This window comes from Poecilia mexicana, unplaced genomic scaffold, assembly GCF_051168715.1.
Source record: "Poecilia mexicana isolate PSO_F unplaced genomic scaffold, ASM5116871v1 scaffold_3, whole genome shotgun sequence".
In the NCBI taxonomy this organism is placed as follows: Eukaryota; Metazoa; Chordata; class Actinopteri; order Cyprinodontiformes; family Poeciliidae; genus Poecilia; species Poecilia mexicana.
In genome coordinates, this window is record NW_028263372.1 from 22,399,249 (window position 1) to 22,426,656 (window position 27,408).

Sequence of the window (27,408 nt, forward strand, 5' to 3'; positions counted from 1 at the left end):
TCAAAACTTTACTGTTTTGGCTCTCTCTCACTGCTGTAATAGCATCATTTTACACCTCAGCGGGCAGCTCTGTAACTTACAAAGAGGAAGAGGCTAAAATAACCCACCTTCTCAGCAGAAACATTCAGGAAGAGATGCAAATACACACCAACTTGGTAAGTATAGTTGTGCACTTTGAAGCTAGAGTCACTTATTTCCCTCAGAAATGGAAAAGACCACAAACATCGATGCTTTACTGTGATACTGATCTTATACAAAAGAAACAAAGGTACAAACAGTTGCTATAGATTTCATTTTGCATATAGGTTGGTTAAACGAGCAACCACATCTTATATAAAGTAAATTGCATAATAATCTTGGATAACGTATAGACCTAAGTTTAATTTAATTTCTCCTTGGGATCAATAAAGTATTTTTGAATTTGAATTGAATTTGAAAATACCTGATGTACCTGTAAATACATGTAAACCTGATGTGAGATTTATTTACTTCCTCATAGAGATGCTGAATGTTATCAATCAGAATCAATAAGTGAAACTATGAATTAAATCTGTCATTAAATGCTGCTCAGAAAGCTTTGGGGTTGACATTGATGGATTAGAAAACTATGACTGAGAAAGAAACTCAACGTTCATACTTCTGTTTCATCATCCACTGCTCCACTAAGGTATTATTTAAGTAAAAAAAAAAAAAAAAAGCAAGCACTTTTTTTTGTTTTCTTCTGAAAACAAAATAATGAAAGCAACATGAGCGTTCATTATGCCTAGCAAATTAGGTGTTGATAAAGATGAAAGAAACAGAGAATCTTCCCCCTCTAAGATGACTGCAGTTTGATCATTCTAAACAGTCTAGGAAAGGTAAATAATATATTGGGGTATGTCGACAAACACAAAGAAGCAAATTATTATGAAGTGGATCAAATTTTATACTTTCAATACTAATAAAAATCTGAAAAGCGTGCTATGAATTTTTAAAGTCAGGTCAGGAAGAATTACACTGTCAGCCAAAGACTGTCCATTTTATTATATTCAGATTTCTAATGCCCCGTCAGAAACAAACCATTTTTTCCAAATCTTTCATTGTGTCTGTAATTATACTGGTTTTAAATAGCTCTGTATCAGATACTCTGTTTTATTTACTCCCTTTAGTCTGATATGCCTAAATAAAACCCAGTCTAACAAACTATCTGCGGAAGTCACGTGGTTGATAAATAAAGCCCACTGACCTGTCATAAAATCTCCTTTTAAATTCAGCTGTTCTATAAATGCATCTAAAGTTTGTAAGAGAGCATTAGAGAACAAACAGGAACCAAAACAGGCCGGTCAGAAAAAAGTTGTGAAGAAAGTTAAAGCAAGGATAGCCATGTTATAAAATTATCCCAAAGCTTATCCCCAAGCATTTGGGATAATTTTATCCCAAAGCTTGGGATAAAATTCACCAATAAACAGGTGAAGTTGTTTATTCTTCACCTGAAAGTGGAAAGAATAACATGGCTAAAAACTTACCAAGACCCGGATGTCCGCTTAAACTGGCATGTGACCATTTGAAACTGAAATCCAAGTCTCAAGTAGAGAATCTGTGGATGAAACAACTATAAATATGACTCTGACCTTACTGAAGACTTAAAAGAAGAAGCTATAGCGAAATGAAAACCACAAGCTGTAGTTTCACGACCAAAAGTGGACACGGCACAGGGACTGTCCGTGGCTTAGACAGTATAGGCAAATGCTAAGATCGCCAGGAGTTTGGGGAGCGCCATAAAAACAGAGAAGAAAAGAAAAAAACCTTTTATTATTTTTTTAAGCTAACACGTAATAATACAATTTAATAATTTAAAAAAATCTTAACTAATTTATCTGCATAGCAAAAAATATTAAATATTATATCTACAAATAATAATACTCTGCTTAAGTCCCCCCTCCTTCTCTACTAGTTGGTTTGTTCCTGCACTGCACCTCTCCACGCGCTGTTCAGGCAGTTGTGCTCTGGGTGGGTGAGTTTTGTAACGCAAGTAACGTCAAAAGTCATCATGTTGAAACGTCCCAAACTCCCTGGTCTGTTGCCAAATGAAGAAAAAATAAAAAAAAGAGAAAAGAAGGCGAAGGAAAACGTGGCTGGAGCAGAGGTACTGATCCTAATGTGAGAAAATTACTTGTTGCCTTAGTTGTTTAGAAGAGTGTAGCGTAGCAGCACGGCTAACTAGCCAAACATGGAGCTACTCAATATATAGCCTAGCCAGTGTTTCCTGATGGTTTTCATTCAGCCATCAACTCAAATTCCACATTTTCACAGGCCTAAACAAAGACACATGGTTAAAGTGATGCATTTCGTTTGCATTAAGTTATAACTCTGCCAAAATATTTAAAATGCAAACATCGTCTTTAAAACATACAACTATCTTTCTAGGTTTTTTCAAGTTTTCCTTCTTGCAAAAAAAATTGGATCCAGAATCAGAAATGCTTTGATGTATGTTATTTATCCTATTACATTTATTTTTAAAATGTAACTGAAAAACTAAATACTGCCAAAAGTACTGTAAATGTAAACTAAAAATCTATTAGAGAATAAGAAATGAAGAATAAAAACAAACTTATTTCTAATTTTGGTGGAAGAAAATGCTCTGATGACACCAAAGCTGAACATTTTGGGCTGCATGCAGCTCTTTATTTAATCATATAACCAGATCACCCTATTTTCTTACATTTTCCACGCTATCTGACGACTCCCATGAAATTCAGCTGCGTCTCACTTCTCTGAGAAGTCGGTTACTGAGGGGTTAACAGTTTAATAATGTAATTGTTTCTGGGTTAAGTGTGGTGTGAAAAGAGGTAATAATCTTTTTTTAGAGTTGACTAAGATTAAGGTTTGGCTTGCAGCCAGCCATTGCCCTGGGTTGGCTGTTTAAAAAAAGCTAATTAAACCTACATGAAAGCCCTTCCTCAGGAGAAAGAAAGATTAAACATCCTAAAGAGTAAGACTAGATCAGCACACCTAAAATGAGCATAGACAATGTGATGCATGTTAAAAAAAAGGGAATCTTGTATAATTATTTTGAAAAAATAACTGATTAGTGTCTGTTTTGATGAATAGTTCATTGGCTTTTATCTGACATTATGATACTAGAAATAAACCACTTTTTCTGCTAACTTTATAAAGATGTGCTTAGTTAATCCCTAATTTACAAACAAATAAGAATGTTAGATGCTTTTTTTAGAGTTTTAACCAGACGCTCCATTAAGATACACACATAGTCACCCATGCGGCTGCAGCGTCCTCTTCGCCAGACTGGAATTACTAAAAACTGAGGTCTTGTTGCAGAGAGGGAACCAGCTGCACCCTCATCCAAACCTCTTCCCTGTTTCTTTTATGGAGCAGCCCAGTGCGCCACTGTCCACCCCTGCCACATGATGACATTTGGTACAACCCACTGGAGCTTCTCTGTCTGGTTTGTCACTGACTCAGTAGTACCACAGCAGCCAGCCAAACAGTATCTTGATCACAAACACACGCACAGACACACACACACCAACAGCTAAAACATAAGAAGAGTTTCGAGACGGAAGCAAAGAAATTGGCTTGTTCCTCCACTCTCCTTTTCCTTGCTTTGCTTCCCTGATATGACCCTGTTCAGTCCAAGATGTGAGTATGCAGTCAGACCTCTTTATCTCTGTGCATGCGTTAGTGAATGTTTGCATGGTGCGGTGTGCTTTTTGAAATTTTCTCTACGTCTCCCTCAGCACTGTAGTCCATTTAGCTTGTAGTTTTTGTTACCCCTGTTATTTCTTCATAAAATATTTCTGCCTTATGATTATTCTTTTTATTTTTATTATTCTTGTTGCATGTTCAGAACACGCACAGACAGATTAATTTTGGAGAAATCTGCTAGTAAAATATAAAGCCTTGCTTAACTTATTTTGCACTGAGACAGTTGTTTTATGTTCCTTTACTTTACATCATGGGTGAGAAATAGTTGAAGTGTAACTATTTCTAACACTACCAAGGTCAGATCCTGGTCTCAGACTGTGAAGACTTGTGGGATCAAAACCTCTGTCAGCCTAATTTTGTCATGCCCCCACTCTTTAGTGAAGGAACAAACCTGCATTTTTGTCTGTTGTTCTGCTGTAAAGTGAATGTCACCCTTAAAATCAACCCTTAGTAAGATTACTTTCCCCCGGCATGCAGGAGCAGCAGCTCTACTTACTTTGAAGCGAATGCAGACACCACAGTCTTCTCACAAAAGCTGTTTTTTTTTTTTTTTTGGGGGGGGGGGTTTAGAAGGTTGAGGCAAGTTCAGTGCAGTCTGACAGACTTAACAGTGAAACAGAGATTCATATTTGGCTGTATCTGATATTTTTCGAGATGAGCGTTGGTGGCTTAGCTCAACATTGAACACCTCTGGATATCCTGCACAATATTAATGTTTTTGTTTCTATTTCTCTAAATCTGACAGCTTTTTCCTCCACATGACACATAAACCTTCTTTATCCTTTCTCTATCTTTCTTTTGTCTCAGATGAATACCACATATTGACATTACTGCCTGTAGATGCACTGCAAAGCCATGAGTATGGAAACTTAATTTTTTATAGCTGGCTCTTGACGCAAAGCCTGATCAGGTCCGTAGCATTGCAAGAGGATATGGAGTAGCTCAAGTCAGCAAGAAGCGTGAATGCTGTGAAACCATGTTTAAATGTAGACAACCAGACTACAGAATAATAGATCGACTTTGCAGCAGTTGCAAACAATAAACAAACTATCGTCTTGCTTCTACAATCTCCAAAACAGCACACTGTATTGTTACAACAACAACAAAATAACACAATATGTTGATGAACCGATTAAATTAACATATTGGTGGAGTAAAATACATGCAAAAAAGAAAATAAGGGTTTTGCACAATCATTTAAACATATCGTCATCTACATTTAAACATATCAGAAAACACTTTGGACTTCTCTATTTGTAATTACATGTTGTTCAGATCAAGAAAATGAGCAATACTTGGAATCAGATCTAAAAAGTCCATGAAAAAATGCAGAAGAACATGAAAAAACACCAAAATGACAAAAAGTGATTGATTCAAAGAGTGGTTCTGATGGTGAGTCATATGGGTTGGCGTTTCACATGCCAGTAGGACCTTTCTGTAAAGAGTCTGAATGTCCTTCATGTGAATGCTGGGGTTCTCTCCTGGTATCAGGCCTACATCTGTTGTCCAGAACCAACGATGTTAGGCTAATTGGCAGCTCCAAGCCATCCTGAGGTGTTAGTGTGTAGGTGTGTGTGCCTGCTTGTTTGTCTTGTGTTTGTTGGCCCAGTAATAGACTGGTGACCTGTCCATAGGGGTGCACCGCTTCTTGTTGAGATTCTGCTAGGGGTGTCTTCATCCTCGCCTCAATCCTAAGCACGATTCAGCAGCTCTAGAGAACAGGCAGACAAAAAGTTAAAAAGATCTCAATGGGCATTAACTAAAACCACTTGATAATAAATGTACCATGTCAACTAATTGACTTGGATGTGGGTTTTTGAAGAGATGTGGATTAAACATAAGTACTGCTTTTTTAAAGATATTTTATTTTCAATTATCTGAGTAGCTGTCATATTCTCAAACATGTGAAATATCTGCTGAAATGACATCAAAGTTGAACTAAATTAAATTGATAGAGAATTTAAGATGGGATTTTAGTTGCTGCTTAAAAATGTCAGAAATAGGAATGAGCGAGTGAAGCTACCCTAGCACTTTTTTATCTGACTGGAACATTATCCCTCCTCCAAAAAATGTCCAACTTCAAGTTCCAGATTTCTACATACATTTAGCAGCTTGCTTTAATAATAATTTATGAGAGTGGTGGAGAATTTAGCTGCTTGGTGACTGTCTTTTGGAGAAACTGCTGAGATTTTGAATAAGAAAAATCTCAGCAAAAATGTTTAGATTTTGTTTCCAGTAAGATTAGGTCAGTTTTGACTTTGTGCCTGCATGAGGGATCAGTCTGGCTCCAGGCCTGCCATAAAGCAAAGTGACAGGCTGTAAACTGTAGCAGAGGATTTATAATTCATTATGGATGATTGAATGTGACCTCTGTGTGTCATTTAATCCAGTTTTATCAACTAACCTTAAACATCAGATTATAGTTATGTCAGTTTTATCTCTGTTTCTAAAATATTATCACCAAAGCATTGCCCTGAAGTTGTTAGTGACCTATTTTACAAAGTTCTTATGACCTGCCATAGTGATCACTACTTCCTGGAGTTTTTACATTTTGACACGTTAAAACCACAAACTAGTATACTGACAATAGGATATTGAAAGTAGCAATTTTAATGCAGAAGGAATGTGTTTTTAATAAAAACACATTTATGTTGAGCAATAAGCAATTGAGGCTGGAATATTGCTCACCACCAGTGTGTACATGAATGACTGATTAAAGTGTGAAGTGCTTTGGAGTCTACTGACTTGATAAAACACTATGTAAGCACAAGCCATTTACCATTTGGACTTTTGAAGGCAAATGGTTGAACTCAACTTTATTTCAGGGTATTAGAGGTAAGAGGCTGAAAACATATGCACGGTGTACTTTTTCAGATTTTTATTTGACTGTTTTTCTTTTCCCCTCCACTTCATAGTAATCCACTACTGTATAAAAATATGCTGAAGTCTGTGGTTGTACTGAAGCAAAGGTGAAAAAGTACAAACACTTTTGATCAGGGCCATGAATAACTATCATCGTCATCAAAAGGAAGATTTTCTTTTGGAACGTTAAATCCAACCATAAAATCCATGTGTAGGATTATAAGGTTTTGATGGAGCTCTAAGGTTGTGCCATTTTTATTATAGAAAGCAATTTTATTGATCTTCCAGACATAAACTATGCGATCAATACATTTCATGATTTATACGTTTTCTGTTTCTTTGTTTACTCTGCTACCCTCAGAATTAAAGGGCCAAAAAAAGTGCATTTTTTTTTCTCTTTTCCTCTCCACTTTGTCAACATGTACTTGGTATGTTTTCTGTAAAAACATGAATCGATCCCTGCTATCGTCCTTTTAATTCTTCTTTAAATCAACACACACTAGAAATAGTGAGAATTTAGTGTAGACTGTAAGTTCATTAATAAAAACCAGGCAACGAACAAAACATCCACTGACAGAATTACATCTTTTGTGCTGTCTCTTTATTTGAGTTGCAATAAAAGAGGCAAAGACCATTTAGCTTATTTATCCCTGTGTCACCAACATAACTTTGGGGAAAAACAACTTATATGTGTGCCTGTCTGTGTGTCTTATATGTGAAGTCTGCTCTGGTGATGCTAATTATGGCGTGCAGGATTGTGTTTACGAATAGGCACGCTGATTACCACCTGAGGTTTTGCTCCCGTTGAGAGAGACAACTGTTCTCTGCAGCATCCTGGTATCTTGTCCTGTTTAATGGCTTCATCATGCAGTCAATCACACCGTCTTCACGTTTCTAAGTAAATGCATCATAAAACATCAGAAAGTTTTGTTTTCCAAGCCTGATTTTTGGAGGAAGGTGATTTTCCTGTGCAGGATGAAATACACAGAGTTAAAATATGCATGTCTATGTTTGTTTTGATTGCTCATATATTTTGGATTTTTGTACTCGTGTATTTGGCCATATTTCAAATATTTGTTCTTTGAACAGTGTTTTTAACTAACCAGTAGGATGTGCTTGAGTGCCTGGTCCTAGAAGAGACATAGTTTAGCTGTCTGCAGTGGGGGCAAGCTGCCCACCAGCAGAGAAACTGCCGGCTGCAGAGAAGCTCTCCAACAGGTCGCTGTTGGGCCACAAACTGTCGGAGGCAAAGGCGCGTACACATGTCTAATTTTCCTTTCACACATTCAGACCCATACTTAATTAATTGTAGCTCCCAGCCATTTGACAGTCATACTGTGTGAGTGTATGTGCAGCTGGCCCAGTCACACTCCATTCAACACCCATCTGTCCGTGTCAAGCCGGACTCCTTCTTCATTTTTCCCCCCCTTTGCCTTTCTGCCTTTTTATGCCTCTCTTTGGGCAAATCAACACCCAAAACCACAGTGCAAACACTGAACTGTTGGCAGACACTGTAATCAAGGTGATCCATGATTAATTGTCTAGTGAGAACACATGTAAAGATATGTATGCAGGAAGGATGGCGGAAACAAAGCCATACGGTGGCTGATGTTTGAAGTCACCTTGCAAACTATAGACAAAAATAGAGCAGCAGGAGAATTTGAGACTCAGTACAACGACCCGCAGTAAAACTATAACACTATCAATTACACAACTTTAAACTTAAATTTACAACACTTTAGTTGTTGCTTCTTCTATTTTATAACATTGATTATGAATTTTATGTTAACATTTTTTTTTAATGTAAAACTAATATTATTAGACATGATTAGAGGGAGCTACTTTAGTTGTAGATCTTTTACAGAATATCATTTTGCTTTGTATTTTTTAAGCTTGTTAACGGTAACCTTTACTGCATTATGGCACAATGACTGTATTTTTATGACCATAATCCACCCCAGAAAAAAGTTCCACCAAGGAACCTTGTGACAAAAATGGGCCTTTGCAAAAAATAAAAATAAAAAAATGGCGCTCAAAAGACTTCATGGAATTTATTTTCCTTTTACATTTGCAGAGCTTTATTAACTAAATATTTGTTCATTTTATTTTTTTTTTTATTTAAGCTTTTATGCATAATAACCTCCCTGATTTTATCAAGAAGAAATACCAAAAAGTAATTTAGAAAGTGTATAGTGGAACGTTAGTGTGTGGTTCATCCAGACAATTTTGTGTTGCAATAATACATTTCATCACTTTGCAATGATGTATGAAAACTCAGTTGATTTTCAATTTAGAGCCATTTCAGATGTTGTGCCTACTAGTGATAAAACGTGTAATTTTGGGAAAAAAGGTCATCTTAATGCAATTTGAATAAGGTAATCACAGCAGCACCTTCAATTTTATATCGAAAAATTATTGCCTGGTCGTTAGTGGAAACCTATTTGTGCCTAGAGTCCTAAGTGTGCAATGAGCCTTGATGAACATCAGAATTAGGTGTAAGATAATCCAGCACTGTTGGCTCCATATAGCCTGAGAATACTCTGATCACACAGCACTACAATGGCCTCTATAAATAACTTTAAATCATAGAAATCAAATATTAGCTGTTTCGAAACTAACTCGTTTTAAAATTTCTCTCTCATTTGTTTTGATCTGTGGCATCTATTGTATTTGTATTTGTTTATTTTTGTAGTTAATTTTTTATTTGTTATGTGACCTATGTATATTATGTATCTTCAATTGTTTATGTTGAATGTTTGGACCCCAGGAAGAGTAGATGCAGGGAACTGCAACTAATGGGGAGCCAAAGAAAAAAAGGAAAGAAAGAAATAAATAAAAAGGGAAAGAAAGACAGATACCAGAAACCAGTCAATGCTGAATTGAGACCACAAGTACAATGGAACAAGTCCTTTCCTGTGCAGATAAAACCAACTTGGTGCAGAATGAATTCTTTCTCGTTAATCTGAACATTCCTCCTGTTGTTTGTTTTGTCCACTTTGTTTATTAGCTTTGTTGCTCTTGACTCCATCAGCACAAAGTTAATTGGTTGCTCTTTCATGCAGACATGAGCATGAGTGGAGAGTTGAAGTCGAGTCGCTCCAGGGCAGCTAGTAAGAGGGCCAGCAACACCACTTATGGGTGAGTATGAGCCACCTATTCACACACACACACGAGCACACACACACACACACGCAGACTTGTGCAGACACTCTAATTCCCTCACACTCTCAAAGATAATGATGTGTTGTGTTATTTGCTGCAGCCCTTTATCTGCAACTCTGCTGCATCTCAGCTTTCCAATAAATGCAGCATTATTCGTTATTAGCTTCATACCTGCTGTGTGTTTCATCGTCTATTGATTTGTGCCAGAGGTGCGGTTTCCATCATTCAGTGTTTTAAATTATTTGTTGATGCAACGCACACGTGTGATTGGAGCTGATTGCTGCCTATTGCCGGCAGGTCAATGCAGCACTGTGGAGCTAGACGGGCTCTGTGCTTCGAATCAGAGGGTAGGGCGCAGGAGAGAGATGACTTTGCATTGGCTTATTGAGTTTGTTTATACTTTCTAACAAGAACAAAACATAAAGATACTACTGGTTTTAGTGTCTGCAGCATCAGTCTCAAGCTGGAGTAGATTCTCATTTATTGACTCGTGTTCTGCTACTGGCCTCATTTGTGTTTTTTGTCTGGTGTGTTTTCTGGAAGTCCACATGCTGTTTCTTATTTCTCATATTCGTTGAGTTCCTAAAAGCCCCTAAAGAAGCCACATTGAATGTTTTTCTTTTCTTTTTTGCAAAGTAAACCATTCTTCACTCAACTCTCATCCACATGCAAACACTGCCTTCCAAATTTTTGGAAGTGCTTCCTAATGTGAGATTATTAAAGACCCAGTTTGTGGTACATACCTGTAGCTTTTTGCTCAAGAAGCCGAAACAACAACTGAGTTTTTTTATTTTGTTCTATTTTGTTTGTTTGTTTGGCAAGATGTGCCCTGATCCTGAAGTCATTGCACTTTGACTGTGTGCTAAAAAGGTTAATTACTTCCAGAAAATAGTAAAGGAAGTCAATGAAAGAACAAGCTACAGCTGTCTGGGGAGAAACAGCAGCACTGTTTTTTTTTTTTTCTTTAGCTGCTGTTGCTCTGTTTCCTATCTTGACATGTATGTTTTTGTTTTGGAAATTTTGTGATAGATGTTGCACACTGGCATGAACGTGAGAAAATTAACACCTAAAGTGCATGGGGGATGGGCAATTGTCATATCATTTATCATTTATTGTGATAAATTTCTTATGAAATTTATCATAATGATGATATTATTTATCATAATATGTTTGATTTATCGTTATGATAACTTCCAATTAATGTTTAAAAAAAATACAAATTGTCCGCAGTGTTAGGATTGTTAGCTTTACCGTTTTCTGTTGTAATTGAGATCAATAAATATCAATAAATTTGAAAATATTATTAACTGCAGTGACTATGTTCAAGTGATACAAATCACACTTCGTTATGTGATTGGTGTCCTAAAGAAGCATATTAATACTTTTTTGAGAGCAATAATTGTTTGTGGAGATGGGACTGCTGTGTGTGCGGCAGTCACAGTCGTACCTAAAGTTATGGCCACTTTTATCAGTATCAGAATAGTACCACAAAATATCGTGGTAAAACGTAAAGTCCATATCGCCCAACCCTAGTGTCCATTCATCCTTGCAAAATAGTTACAGTACAGTTACATTAATCACAGACAGTTTGTGAAGAGGAATTTTCAAGTCTTCTGCAGCCTCTAACAACGTTTTTACCAGGACTGACCCACATTTATTTATCATCCATCTTCACATCAACTCTGTTCAGGTTTTGTGTTCCCACTGAAGAGAAGGATCCCCACACAATGATGATGCCACCATCACGTTTTGCAGTGGTAGTGGCTTGTTCAGGGTGATGTGTAACGTTAGCTCTATGCCACACATGACATTATGAATGAAGGTGAAAAAGTCCATATGAAAAAAGCTCTCATGAAAAGAACAGCTGGCACAAGAAGCAAAACTCAAGTAGCTCATAATTGAGTGAACTGAATTATGATTTAATTAATAGCTGCTTAGCTCCTTTTAATTAGCCACTTGGCTGCTTTTAAGGTAAACTGATGAGGCAAATGCCTGATCAACATTCTATTCTGCTTCTAGCTGGATGTAGCAGCATTGAAGCCAAAGTAGTGGCCTAATCAGAATGCTGTGACCTGTGTGTGGATGGTGACAAGATATGACAAATTTAGCACAGGCCAGATTCTTTAGGTACTTGTTTTAAAATCAATAAAATCATAAAATTGTTATGAAATTGGAAGGGAAGCCAGTAAAAAAATGACACATATCTTAAATCCACTGAGATGTGTGTAAGCATTTACTACGTGAAATGTTAACACCACACTCATGATGTGAAGGTGTGAATGTGAAAAGCCTCACAGACCTGCTGGTGCTGTTTAAGACTGTTTGTTTTCCATTTGTTATCGGACTTGACAGGCTCCTTTTATCATCCCCATAAAATATCACATGGGCGATATCAAGCTGTATCAGTGGTGAGACCTCAGGTGTTTTTCTTTGTGAGCATGCATGTGTGTGGTTCTGTATGACTAACCTCATTAATGCAATGATGCATGCTGCTAAAAAAACATGGGGGACAGTGCGAATAATGTTTGAGGTTAAGGTCAGAGAGAGACGAGGAGAAAGAGAGAGAGAGAACTGGATTAAAGATATTCTGCACACGGACAGGGGCAACCTGGGGACACAATATATTATATATGAATCCTAACACAGCAAAGTAATATGTCCAGTGTCAGTGTGTTATGTCAGGGAGATAAACCTGGTGGATAACCTAGATTGTAAGTGGCTTGAATAGAAAGAGATAGATCATTTATATAATATTTATATATCATATTTATAGTATTACTATCAATAGTGCTCTGTGAAATTATCCAAAGGAAAACTTGAATGAAAAAGAAATAGCTTTCACCTCAGATTTGTGAACTCCTCGACTGGAATCGAACAGTTCACAAACTGTGCCTTGTTCCTTTAAAATGTTTTTCTTCTTTTGTCGACTTTGTGAAGGAATCCTTGAGTCCACTCTTCAGTAACTCACTTCCTCTTAACATTGCTTTCTTTGCTTTCAGCACCACATTTTAACATTATTTGTGAACACTGTGGAATGCAGTGCTGGATAGATTGCTCTTATTTAATGTTTTTTGGGGTTTGATTTAGAGCTATAAAGAAGCTTTTTTTCTGCTTGTTTTTGAAACAGTCTGAAGACACTTTCATATTTGCTCAGCCGTTTCTGAATTGCAATGCACATTTTTTATTGAAATATGTGAAGATGATGCAAATCATTGAGTCCAGCTCCTCTTTATCCCGTTATAGTCTTTGCAAAGGTTTATGGCTGTCTCTTCTGTATTTGGCAAACACACACAAATATTGCAAATCCAATATCCTGTCATACTGCCTCTAGTCACATGTGGATAGAAAACAACATAAATATGACTTTATTGTACAAAAGAAGTCAGTCTCCACCACCAAACCAAAATGCGATTTCAATTCCAAATGAATAGATAAGTCAAATGTGTCTTATTCCAGTTTAGTGTACATGATCAATTTTCCAGAGCCAGAAACTACAACACAGCCACAGACACAAATGTAAATCATGTGGAGACAGCTACCAAAAATTTCTCTGTCCAGACTAAAACCCCCCGCGCCGTGAGGCTGGCAGCGTAGAGCCCCGTCTGCTCCCGCCTCTCTCCATCCTCACAGAGTCGGCCAACAAACACTTCTGCCTGCGGCCCAGATAATTCAGGAAACAAAAAAAACCTCAACCTCCTCCGTAAGACACTAAAGTCCCGTTATCTGCTCGCCGACTCCATGCAGGTTTACAGCATTTCTGAACGGATTTAATTACTAGAGAGTTTGATTTGTCTTTACATGATTACATTTTCAAACTCAGATGGCCAGCCCAGTAAAGTCTTTTCATATTGTGTATGAACAAATTATGTCACGTTTAATGGTGGCAGCCTTTCGTGGAGGAAAGGTACATGCCTTCTTTCCATTGCCTTCATCTTTTTTACCCTCACATGTCTCCCCTCAGGCTGTTTCCTGTAGAGCGGCCATGGCAACACATGGGTGTTATCATTTATTATTACTTTCCGACAGACACAGTCCTTTAACTCAGTAAACCCCAGCTGTGTGGAGAGAGTGGCAAGCATTTCCCCACCCAGACACAGATGCTACTGCGTTGCTGCTTCTTTATGCTCTAGTGAACAACTATAGAAGCCCACTGCTCTTTGTGGCCTTCATTAAGAGGCTCAGGTGCCACACACAGGGTCTTAAAGGGTGTTTACGCTAATGGCTAAGGCATAAACTGGGATTGTTTCTCTTTTACTCTTTATTTCTTTACATAATGTAGATGGTAAAAGAAAATCCTGGTCTGGGTTCATTTGGCCCTACAGGGCTGGGTTACAGATTTGACGTGGCATTCAGGGTAAGATTTTCAACCCAAGAAATGCGTTAAAGCGATAAGTGTTTGACATTTAAAGCTAACAATCATCCAGGCATTTTTTTTACACTCTTATCCCGTTGGGGTTGGGAGGGGTGCTGGTGCCTATCTCCAGCTGTCAACGGGCGAGAGGCGGGGTCTCCCTGGACGGGTCGCAGAGACAGACAGGACAAACAACCACACGCACACACTCACTAAGGAGAATTTAGAGAGACCAGTTAACCTAACAGTCATGCATTTGGACTGTGGGAGGAAGCCGGAGTACCCGGAGAGAACCCACCATGCACAGGGAGAACATGCAAACTCCATACAGAAAGACCCGGGGCTGGGAATCGAACTCAGGACCTTTTTGCTGCAAGACAACAGTGCTACCAACTGCGTCACTGTGCAACCCAAGCTATCAAAAATACCTTGATTACCAAGCAACTATTATTTGATAGGGGTGTAACAATACCTAAGACTCACAAGGCGAGATGAGACGCGATACCGGGACAAGATGAGGTTTTGATATTATTTATAAGAAAACTCAATTTTTTTAAAGGCATTTATTTTGTATTTTAATAGATTTTGCCACAAACTCAACAAATTGATGTGTCTTTTTCTGATTTATTTTGATCTTTTCAGACCTTCGGACAGTTCTTCAACTAGGTTCCAGTACAACAAGTGCATTTCCCAGTGGCTTTTGATAAAGTTTATTGTTATTGTTTAGTAGTTCAATGTACTCCAAGACGTCCATGCACTTTTTCAAACCCATAACCTTCTGAGTTGTCCAAGCAAGACAATACTGCTAATACCTTACCTAATAGTTCATGAGAAAATAATATTGATAAATGAAGACAATAGCTTTACAATGTCTAATTAGAATTTAACAATAAATGTTTGCTAATTTTTTGACATTATGTCCAATTTTTGAACCAACTTAGCACTTGCTTATGCCAAATAATTAGAGGGTAAAATGCTAATGTTTCTTAATACAGTAAACTTGTGCTCTAGTGAGAACTAAAGTATTGATACCACCCACTCATATTTAAAATATTATATAGAAGCATTTTACAATGCTTTTACTAGTTCATATGTCATCCTGAGGAAGAAGTTCTTCAGTGTCTGATAAGGCCGTTGTGTAGGTAAAGATGTTGCTTTTCCTTAAGATTTCCTTTCTAACCAAACAAACAGGATCATCATTTTTAGCCTGGTATTCTTACCTTAAATGTATCTTCTCAGAATAAAGCAAGCATTTTGGTTGAAGAAATAACACAAGCGAACTTCATTTTTGTTTGGTCATAGCTTTAATCAGTGTCTGACAAATTTACCTCATCGCTAATTGCATTATCTGCTTAATTGTACCTCTCTGTGCAAAGGGAAAGGAAGGATTCACACAGGGATGATGGTGTGTGACCATCAAGCAGAGTGTGTGTGCATTTCCACCTCTTAATTTGCCATAATCAGTCATTATCATTAATTATGAGAAGGGACAGTCATCAAAGTGCTGGAAATAGGATGTAATAAATGCAGCAGCCTGATGGTTTTTCTTATACATCTAAGAAGGATGATCAGAGAACAGTGGTTCAATTGAATTTTGTGTTTATTACAAGTTTTTTTATTCACAGGAATACATCTGAAAACGTTAATCTACCCACAATTCTCACAACCAAGCCTTTACAGTTTTTTTCATCCTGAAAATTATGAGTCAGGGTCAAATAACCGATAATATAAGATGAATAAAACCTCTGTCACTGTTAACATTGCTCCCATTAAAGCTTCAACCTTGTCCTACTTGTCTGTAAGAGGTTTTGTCCTGTTCAGGTTAAAATATCTTCCTGTTCTTACTTTATTCTTCTGATATTGCCATGTTTCTCAATTTCATCCATGTTCTTCACTATGAAAAACAAACATTGTATACCAGAAAGATGTAATGAGAAACTTATCACACAAGGTGGTTGTTTATCTCTTTTTCTGTGCAATATTTGACACTTGGTCTGACAGATTGTATATGTGTATCCAGCCTGCAGCGCCGTTGGCTGTCATCTGTAAATGCGCCACATGCTGTGGGAAACCAAGGGGCAAAGCTGAAGTTCATTGGCTTTTATGATCAAATTCCTTCCTTTAGTTTGACTCTTGCTTGTCAAACTAAATCCCATCTACTTTAATTTCAGTTCAGAGGTTTATCATGCAACATTTTATTAGCACAACATGTTTAATCATGTGTTATTTTTTTGTTTTGTTTTGAAAGATTTAGATATTATTTTAAAATTGTAAATTTTGTTAACATTTCAGTAGCAGCTGACTGACATTGTAACTGGACAGGAATATATAAGTTCATAATTCCATCTACTGCTTATCAAATATGAAGAAAGGAAATGTAACATACAAAGACGTGACTTGATATTGTGAATCTGTTTCATCAGGTTTGAAATAAATCTGAACCTATCAATAATGATCATTAATAACATGATCAGTTTTGTGATTACAACTAAGTAGGAGTCAGATTAAAATTAATTCAATTCTTGAAATTACAAAAAACAGACTACTGGTAGAAGTTGAAAGAAAAAATGTGCTACCAATAGTGTGAATTCTTTCAGTGGTAACATTGAGGAAGTTGTTCATTACTTGTGAGCAGGAATGTCAAGGAAATGGATTTATTTGGGATTCTGTTGCCTCCCTGAATGGAGACATAATAAACTTCCTGACCTTCTTTTCCTTGCAGAACGCAAGAGTTGGTATCCTGTTATGATTGACAAAATGTCTTTCACGAATAGCTTAGGTGTGTTTTGTACAGATGAAAAACAAAAGGCAGAACATCACACAGCTTTATGACTTTACGGGAATTGACGTCTTCCCATTAATTTCACTTTGAGAATAGTTTTCATGTCGTCTTATGCTTGCACAGTGGCTAAAAGAAATAAAAAATATTATACAGAGAGTTCTTTATCTAAGAGACAGATATATTAGTGCTTTCAGTATGAATATAAATATTGTGGCTGACAATAACTCCACTCAGATTTGACACAAACAGGCCAGCATTGCAGCTCAAATGTAACGTAGGAGTGGAAAACCATATTACAGCACTATACACTAACGGTAAGTGCAGTTTCACTTAAAAGCCAAATGATTCTGAATTGTATCATGTTGCCATTATAACATTGTGACTGGTAATAAACCCAAAATATTTTCTCAAAGACGAGAGTGTTTTACTTCATTCAGAGAATGCACAAAAAATAACTCCTGCAGAAAGCTGGTGTCAATTTGTGCAGAGGAAAACAAAAAGCAAAACAGCTGTTAAAAAAACATTTTGCAATCTCATGTAAAACTAGATGCAGATTGCTCCCATCACCTGGACTGGCAGTCAAAACAGCTGCAAAACAACATATGAGATTGTACCTTAATCTCTTCTCCAACTATTGTAAGCATTTACTTTAAATATTAATATCTTGATTTTAACATTTCATCCCTGCAGCAACATTTAGACATAAAGCCTCTTATTTTGGGTTTCAAAACGAGAGACTAATTCAGTGAGACTTTCTATCAGCTACTAAAATCTCTAAACGACATGGGTATCATCAACAAATACTCAAGTTTTGACTTAAGTGCCAATTTCGTATTCCACCATCAGCGGCAAACCCATTTCCTGTCATAGTGGGACACAGGATTGTTCAAGAAAATTCTCAACTATTGTTTCAAGAGTTGTGTTCTCCTGATGTCCTTTTTGAAATATCTTCAAGGTGTCAGCAGACAGCCTGTTGTTTTTATTACCATTTCTTTACCTTGTTCATCCTAGTAATACCTGAAGGACTGTTGCAATGTGCTTTCTCTCATTAGGACACATTTCATTTTTTGTGAGCAATGATGTAGTTTAAAATTATATTTGTCAAACATGCTTTACTGTTTGGACAGTAGATCCACTGTAACTATGGCATTGTATGTATTCCAGCTTTATGACGCTTCCTTTGAAAATTCGTTCTTCGCTTGTCCTTGTTCTCGAGCACAATCCTTAGACAGATGCTGTCTGTGTCTTTCACATTTAACAGCTACAGTTACACTGATTAGCTCTTGGACAAAGTGAATGATTTACTCTTCAGTTTCCATGCTAGACTTTACACAAAGCATACTGTTTGGCAGATTGGTGGAGGAAGATGACACTACAACTCTGATTGGTGGTATTCTGGACTGTTTTATTACTCTTGCAGCTGAGTGTTAACTGATCTTTTAGTTGGCTACTCTGATATTTTCTCTGTCTGATAATCTATAATCAGATAATGCTGGGTTGTACCCATCTGCACTTTCAGTTACAAACTGGTGTAATCCAGGAAAGCAAAAGGCAGCACTCAGATGCAGTAATCAAACAATTAATCTGACAAAATGACGGCAGAAACATATGAAAGCATTATTCATATGGGTGGTTTGTGGTGGAACATTTTTTTGCAAAAGTGGCACAAGACCTCTTGCCTCTTACAGTAAGAAGGATTTGATTGATTTGATTTAGATAGCCTCTCCGGACCATCTATCCATCCTGGATAATGCCAAATCAATCAAGAGTCCAGCATTCTCATCTCTTAAGCTTCTGCTCTCATGTCACTCTTATTATGTGTGCATAGCTGCATGACTAACTGGCAGTCTGGGTGACAGACCGTCACTGGCAAAGCATGCCACCGTGGTGGCAGTTCTCACTTGCGCTGTGGCCAAAAACAGCCCACTAACTATGCACCAAAGCCTGCTGTTCCCTCCCCTTTCCACTTTAACATCAATTTTACAGCCTAACTGCCATTTTCACTTTGCTGTCCAGCCTCCCTCTCTGTCCCCTGACAGCTTTCTCTCTGCATGGATACACAGACAATGTGCTGTTTGCAGTCCATTCCTAAGAGGTGACTGGAGCTGTACTGTAGGTAAAGGTCAGTGCAGACTGAGGTGGATGTACTGCTGGGGAAAAGGTCAATCCCCGCAGAGGAGGAAGGAAAGTGCATCAGATAGTTTCAGGGCCACCGACAAAGCCTCTGAGACGGTGGGAAACAAGAGAGAGCAGAAGACGGTGGGCAGAACATCCTGGCTGCAGACAGGATGTTACGGGGAGATAAATTGCAGAGAAAAAAATAAAAATGATGAGATATTTTATCACGCTACGACAACAAACTCCCATGTTTTTCATACAAGACATACTAACATAATGTAGCACATTATTGTGAAATGAAAGTAAAAGGCCACATGTTTTTTAAAAAAAGATTTTAAACATAAGAATTTGGCTGACTGTATTTTCCACACTATAAGGCGCACCTAAAAACCTTCAATTTCCTCAAAAGCCGACAGTGCGCCTTATAATCCGGTGCGCCTTGTATATGGACCAATATTGAGCCACAACAGGTCTAGCAACTACGGTAAGCAGCTGCCGACTTCATTTTTGCCCACAGAAGAAGCACGCGGTGCATGCTGGGATAGTTGTCAGAACGCTGGTTTGTTAATAAAGTTTGACTGACCTATCTACCTACCGACCTGATAATCAGGTCGTCTGCAGGTCATTTAGCACCACGTTCTCCACGAACATGCTGTGCGCGAACGGAGAAGGGTGACCATCGTCCAGCTACTCCCCGGCCCAGTGCGGAAGGATCTCCTCGCCGACCGGAGTCGGACTGTTTTGTTGACATTCTTTATGTCAACAAAGTGGCTTTAGACATTCATCCGGGGTGCTTCGACTATGGTTACCAAGGGACCAGCCCCTATACATTTAAAGGCGGGGGGGAAGAGAGACAGAGACTGCGGAGTGACCTCTTTATTACACATCCACATTTGTAGAGTACGGAACAAATCGCATCCCGGGTGGCAACCCTAACTGTACCATCTATTCTATACGCCTTATAATGCTGTGCATCAGTGTTGTGGTACTCGAGATCGGTCTTGGTCTCGAGTCCGGTCTTAAGACCGTTTTCTGATAGTCTCGGTCTCGTCTCGGACTCGACCGCATTTGGTCTCGGTCTTGTCTCGGTCTCGGGCTCTGAGGACTCGGCATTTTATTTCAAGACCAGTCGAGACCGCAACTGTGAAAATATCACTAAACGTACAGCGTACTGTCCACTTTATTTGTTAACATCTTTGTTTTCAGTGGATGCAAAACGCACCAATTAAAATCCAAGCAACTACGTGTTTCTCTCCCTCCCCCTTCCCTCCCCACCTTTCACTCGCACGCGGCGCTCCAGGACATGCGCAGTGGTTTTCTCTCAGCGGCAGAAAATGCTTGTCTAATCGTCAGTAATATAATAGCGCTGCATAAATAGTAAGAAATCCGATGGCCAGAGCTAACTCAGCAGCGCTTCCTTTCAGAGACAATGGGGACAACGTCTAACTATTTTCGTCACTTAGAAAAGTAGCTCAAAGAAGGTAAGCTCCGTTAACGTGATGTTAGCAAAGCTAGCTGTACAGAGACACATAAGAATTTGTGATGAAAAAAAGTCACTCACTGCCTGAGTTATTGTGCGGAGATGTTGACTGACTTGTCGCATATATAGGACAACGCTGTGTCCAAAAGTCTGCAATATAGTGATGTGACATTCAGAAACAGTCGATTCTTCTCCACGGCTCTTTATTTATTAGATAGGACTGGAGTGTCACTCACTGAGAGCCGTTGTTCTATCAGATTACCATACACTGTCAGAATAGCATACATGCAGTGAGTACCATGCCTGCGCATGCGCATTAAGAAGTCCGACCGTCAGAGGAGTTGTCAGTTCACCATATGCAGCAAGTTATGACGAAAATAAGTCATTAAATTGTTTTCAATGATAACTATATAGATATACATGTGTTGTCATGGTTGCAAAGTGTATTTAAAGCAGGTCTGGCTGCAGCTGGAGTAAGCTACAACACACGCCCGTGTAAAACTCACTTAACCGCTAAGTCAGGATGCCATACAACTGTTAATAACAGATCTACGTCATGATTCTATGTTCCTAGCATACATGCAGTGAGTACCGTGCTAGCGCATGCGCCTTAAGAAGTCCGACCGTCAGTGGAGTTGTCAGTTCAGCATATGCAACAAGTTATGACGAAAATAAGTCATTAAATTGTTTATAATATGACATAATATGATAACTAGATAGATATACATGCCTTGTCGTGGTTTCAAAGTGTATTTAAAGTAGGTCTGGCTGCAGCTGGATGCCATACAACTGTTAATAACCAAGTGTATGATGATCTACGTCATGATTCTATGTTGCTGATTAAATAAAATCATATGGTAATGACAGCTTATGCATGTCTGAGCTATCTGACAACGTATGCTGATCTGACAGAACACCGTGAGTTCGTGTTAAGCGTATGACGATCTGACCTGACAGAACACCCGTTCTTTGTTCTAGTAATGCTCTGTGTACACTGCATCATTATTTAATTATGTACGTTGATATTTAAATGAACAAATAACTAAAACACAAGAACGAAAGAGCACGCAGAGCATGCACATTGCTCTTTGTTTTTGTTCAAAGTGGCAGCTGTAATGTCTGCCATGGTGTCAGACTACCTGGCTTCATGTACTGGGAGAGAGAGTGAAAACAGTCCCGATGAGCGCCTTCTGTTTGGTTACTTCTTGCTTGTTGCTCCTTGGTCAGTGTTCATAGTTGAGTGTTATTTACCGTCAGGGCATTGCCTCAATTGCTATGTTTAATGGTGCAACAGTGGTGGATTCTTATATGAGCAATATGGGCAAATTCCCAGGGTGTTATGTTTTTAGGGATGGCACGAGACCATCACACATTGTAACACAGAAATGGAATATTTAATATTGGTAAAATGTATTAAGTATTTAATATCTAGGTGTTTTTATGGGAATATGGATCTTTCAGATTATTCTGAGAAGCAATTTCGATCATATTTTACATTTTATTGTGTCATGTAGCACGGCCGCTGGTCTTGGTCTTGACTCGGTCTCGACTTTCCTCGGTCTTGGTCTTGACTTGGTCTCGGACCCTAAAAGTCTTGGTCTTGTCTCGGTCTCGATACACTCTGGTCTTGGTCTTGTCTTGGTCTCGGGTTAGGTGGTCTTGAACACAACACTGCTGTGCATTATAAGGCGTATATAATGTGGAAAATACGGTACATTTGTATTTAGCCCACTGAGTGAATCCTTTGTAGAACCACACTATAATGCAATTAGACTGCAAGTCCAGTCAGGTTGGATAAACCTGGAACCACAGATCTGGACTTTAAATGCTATTTCACTGCATGAATATTTTTTGATTTGAATTCTGTTGTTCTGATTTCTTGTTGGTATGGAAAGTGAACCACCAGAGTCACATATTTTTTTGGAAACTCTTAAGATTTTCTCCCAGGACTGCAGTGTGTTTAGCTCTGTCTGTTCCCGACCAACTCTGACCGTCTTCCTTATCTTTGTGGAAGAATGCATCCCCACAGCATGATGCTGCCATCACCATGGTGCACTGTGGGGGTGATTTGCTCAAGATGACACACAGTGTTTAATTTTATCTCATTCCTCCAGAGCACATGTTTAGCTGACCTTATGTATGGGAACATGACTTCTTATGGCTTTCTTTTTATAATGGCTTTCTCCTTTTTACCCTCCAAAACGCCCCGGCTTGTGTAGAACAAAATGCCCGTTAACTCTCCCTTCCAGTGGGGCTTTGCAGCTCCTCCAGAGATACCATGGGCCTCTTGGCTGCTTCCCTGAATAAAGGTCTTCTTTTCAGGCCCATCAGTTTATGTGGACAGCAGTTTTTGGCAGGTTTTCAGTTGTGGGATAATCCTTTAGTTTCCAGAGGATGGATTGGACAATGCCCCATGTGATGTTTAAAGCTTTTTAATCCAAGCCTTCTTTGAACTGTTCCACAACTTTTCCTGGAACCTGCCTGGATGTGTTCTTTGGTCCTTTTGGTGCTGCTGTTTGTTCTCTAACAAACAAATGAAGTCTTCACAGATTTATACTTATTCTGAGATTAAATTATACACAGGTCGACTTTTTTTTTAATTTTTTTTTTTTACTAGGTTAGTTTTAAATCTTGTAGGTTGCACTGAAGTTTATGTGACATAGTGGAAAAAACTCTCTGGGTATTAAAAGTTTTCCAACATCCTCCATCCCAACCACTGCTGAAGCTCAAAGCATCACCCAGCCATGTGCAGACTTATCTGTGCAGGTCTGTCCGTCTGCTAATGAAGTCATCACCATCCTCACTCCTTACCCTCAGCTGCCAGGACAAAAGTGAGGGAAGCAGGTGGAAAACAGAGTGCAGAAGGCATAAATGAGGATTAATGTGGAAAGGTGAGTGATAAGCAGGGTGCAACCCAAAGGAACAGTGAAGGACAAGTGTGAAACAATTGAACAAAAGAGCAGCAAAGAGGAGAGAAAAATGCAGATGGAATAGAAATAACAGCAGCCACGGAGAGTGAGGGGTGAAGAAAGCGAGGGAGAGAAAGCTAGTGAGCACTGCACTGCGTGTCATTGCCCCCCTGGCGTGAACAATCCATCTCAAATTGATCTTCCAGCTCGGCCCAGCAGGGCATTCGGAATCAATCTCAAATTGATCTCTGTGCCAGAGGTCGGGAAAACTAGCAGTGGAGCTTATCAGAAATATAGTGGTGCTGTGAGGATCTGACAGGGAAACTTATCACACCGCACAACAGGAAATGGGCTCTGAGCCCCCCGGGGCAGAAAGAGGACGATCCTGTTCCCTATACACACACACACAGACTCAATGTCTCTGCGTGTTCCCAGCCCAGCCGTGCGCTGACACATGCTCCCCAGTGTTCAGCACAGTAAGGAGAGGGCGAGGTGCGCAGAGATGCCGGTGCTCTTACACACCTACAGGGCGCCTGGAAAAATACAAACTTTGTCCGAGCATAATACGTCGATATATTTTTAAGCCAGACGGGTGAAATTCAAGGCCCGGAGCTCTTAATGACTTATAACGCATTTAATGTGTCCTCAGCGAGGCTGTGTGAAAGGCGGTCGATCAATACCAGCCTGCATTTAGACACTCAGTCAGCTTAGGGGAGCAACTTGCCACTTCAGGCTCAGTAAAAATAACAACACTTATAAACAGCTGTCCCAAAGTGACTTTCAGTGGAGTCTCAAACTTAGAAAAATTGAGTCAAGGTACTGTAGTTTACAACAGGGTGCATAAAAAAAATTTCAAACCCTTTCTTCCTTTTTAAAGCGTTTTGCTCCCAGGCAACAAATCTGGTTGGTAATATCTTACAGCGGTTTTCTTGGGTCTTTCAAAAAACAAACAAATCCGATTAATATACAGAAACATTCAAACTGATCTTGCAGTCAGATTTAAATTTTATTGAATACATTCTAATTCAGTCCCAGCTATAAAACAGTGCAGTCAAGTTTGACACAACTGGTGGAAGAAAAAAAGAAAAGTCTAAGGAAACCCACCTGATTGCATCTATTCTTTGATTTTGAAGCAATCCTTCATACTGAGCAGGCACTATAAAATAAAATGGCCTTTAAGAAAGATGTTTTTATCCTAAAGGATTTTATAAGCTCTACTCGTCTTTATTTGACAGTAAATCGGCAGGAAAGTGGAGGGGGAAGACATGCAGCAAAAGTTAACAGGCCAGGATTCGAACCTGTGACGGCCGCGTAGAGAACGGAGGAATATGATACATGGGTCGCCTGCTTTAACCCTGTGCCACTCCACTTTACTATCTTACGACACAAAATAAAAATAAAAAAGCCACATTTCTGCACATTTATTGCAGCTATAGGAAAATGCATTTCACATATTTCTAAGTGCGTAATTGCTAAAATTGAAAAAAAAAAAAAAAGAACTGCTTTCATTACTGTCCAATGCTAAGTGCATTCATTTTGCTCCTGAGGGAATGTGAACCCTGCAGTGCTGTCTCTCTCTTTCGATGACTGCCCAGGTCACCAGAATGATGCTGAAAGTGACTTTACAGAGCGCAACCAGGGACCGAAACACATGACAAACTAACAGAGGTCATTTTAACGGCACAGCAAGCTGCTGAGCGGCACAAAGATAGAACGGGGGCCAGGGAGAGGCAATAAAAAGCAGTGAGCGACTCGGGGAGGGCAGAGGAAGGGGACGGGAGCGGTGTGTTTGAGTATGTCAGCATTTGGGAGGCAGCAGTAGAGACTTTTCTGTGGCTTGGACTGCAAAAGTTGTCTGTCAGCACAGAGAGGTAATGGGGGTTAGCAGGGGGACGGAGGGGGGGTTAAAATGAGCATCTGAGTATATAAAAATGTAGTCACTTGGTGCAAGGGGGCTCCATCATTCCTTCTAGTTAACAATGTTATTACAGCAGAATAACTGCTGATGCATTTGTCAAAACAAAAGTGGAAACAGTGATAGCTGAGTTTAATAATAGTGATTACCTCACTTTAAAAAAACATGCCTGTCAAGGTGTTGGGGTATGTAAAACAAGTGATCAGTACTTCCAGTTCATATGTTGGAAGCAGAAAAAAAGGCATCAGCATTTTGGATTAACAATTATGTCTGTGGTTCTGGGGTTGTTGTATTTCTGACAGGGTTAATATTGTACTGAGACCAGGCTCTAAGCAACATAGTTAATGCACCCAAATCAGAAAGAAAAATGGATCCAAAACGCAAATTCTTTACCTATTAATATAGTCTACACCAGTGCAGCAGTCCTATTAAACACAAGTGGACTGTTAATCTACAGTTCTGGAGGCGTATTACAAAGATAAAAGAAAAGAAGTGGTTTTATTAGATGAAACTCTGGCTTTTTTTAGATGATGGTCACATGTCCCAAGGTGTAAAAGGCAAAAAAATCTCCTGTAGAGACGAGTCAGAGCTGCAGATTAGATGTTAGAAAGATGAAATCTGAGGCCTCTTCTTCCATTTAGTGAAGGTTTTTGTCTTTAACTTAGGTGATTACTATTCAAAATGGTTCAATATATTATCGACTTTTATGACAGGTGATTCCCTCACTTAATCACCTGTCTTCCCTGTCCAAAACGTGCATGCTGCAGTCCTCAAATGAACGTTGGATATGTAAATGAACGGCTGATTCGCTCTCCTGCATTGGACCATTCATTTGTGTAGCTGCTGTTTGGTTTCTCCAATCCTCTAAACAATCCTCGCTACACTGGACTGCATAAACACTGCTGAGCTCAAGTTTGGGTGTTTTATCCTCGGTATCAACCAGTTTCTGTGTCAGAGTGCTTTTAGGTTTAAGATTCACTGCAATATTATGTTTGGTAAGTATCTTTCTTAGTTTCTCGGGTACTCTATCAAAATAGTTCTTCTTTTATCTTTCAGTGGAATGTGTTTAGCATTTTCTTGAAATCTTGGATGGCTTAATTTAGGATATTCACGGGTTTGAAGGGCTTTTTTGATGTGATTATGTTCCTTGTGCGGACCTGTTCGCCTCATTTCTGTAGAGCTGTAATGATGGGCAGTTTATGTTCCAGTGGGTGGTAAGATTTAAGAAAAAAGTACTGAGTCAAATGTTTGGGTTTTCTGCAGACTTCACTGATGAGACGTATCGTCATTGTGAATCAGGCAGTTCAAAACGGGGAGCTTGCTGTCTTGCCGTCTTCCTCCCTTATGAACTTACTGCATGAATTATTTTTAGCATCAGCACTTATCTTCTTTAGCAAGGATTAGAAAAACATGTTCTGTATTCTGATTTTAAATCAGTAATTTTTTTGTGTGCAGTTAATGTTTGTCTTTTAACATTAACATATCATTTTGGTTCAGACTCCAGCCAGGAAACCACTAAAAATAGTTCAATATTTCTACCAGAAAATGTTCTGAAGACGCATAAAATTGTCTCTCACTGTTCAAAACGACTCAATATATTATCTACTTTCTACCACTTAGCCTATAGGTTCCCCTTCACTCTGAGGACAACATGGCAGTCATTTTCTAACAGAAAAAGCCAAGCGGAGTGTACAGCATGCATAAAAATCCCAGTTTAAACTATGATTGAACTGAGATTGTACTGCAATACCAATATGCTGTTAAGGCGTGAACTAATGAAGCCTCTAAGAAAAAAATCTATAAAATATTGTTGATGTATAAAAGAACAAAAGTGTTGGGCTATGGATCATCTGAAAAAATAAAAAGCTTGGGAAATACAAGCAGTTAATCAATTTTAAAAGGTGTGTGCAATCAATTGTGTCATCATTTGGAACCACCCATTGATTTATAACCCTGAAAATTTGCAGCAGTTCATACTAAAGTAATGAATGAAAAACTGCAGCGTCGAATGTTCTCAATTTCCTAAAAGAAGGAAAAAAGATCTCTAACTTTTTACATCTCTGTGTTTTTATTACTTCAGACCAAAACGCAAACCACCCACAGCAATTTTATTAAAATGGAGTC

The 27,408-nt window shown here is 38.7% G+C and overlaps 1 protein-coding gene across 2 annotated transcripts in view; it reads left to right on the plus strand.

The window, feature by feature from the left end:
- The first annotated feature begins 1,543 nt into the window (after positions 1-1,543).
- Positions 1,544-27,408, plus strand: part of LOC106924102 (heterogeneous nuclear ribonucleoprotein C) — a 46,682-nt gene continuing 20,817 nt past the window's right edge. Inside the window, exons 1-2 of one of the 2 annotated variants that reach the window (XM_014997634.2) lie at positions 1,544-2,125; positions 9,630-9,705. In XM_014997634.2, coding sequence (XP_014853120.1) covers positions 9,632-9,705 — 74 coding nt within the window. In that variant the 5' untranslated portion in view covers positions 1,544-2,125; positions 9,630-9,631. Of the gene's footprint in view, positions 2,126-3,402; positions 3,640-9,629; positions 9,706-27,408 lie in introns of those variants that run through there. The other variant, XM_014997633.2, reaches the window with a different exon arrangement.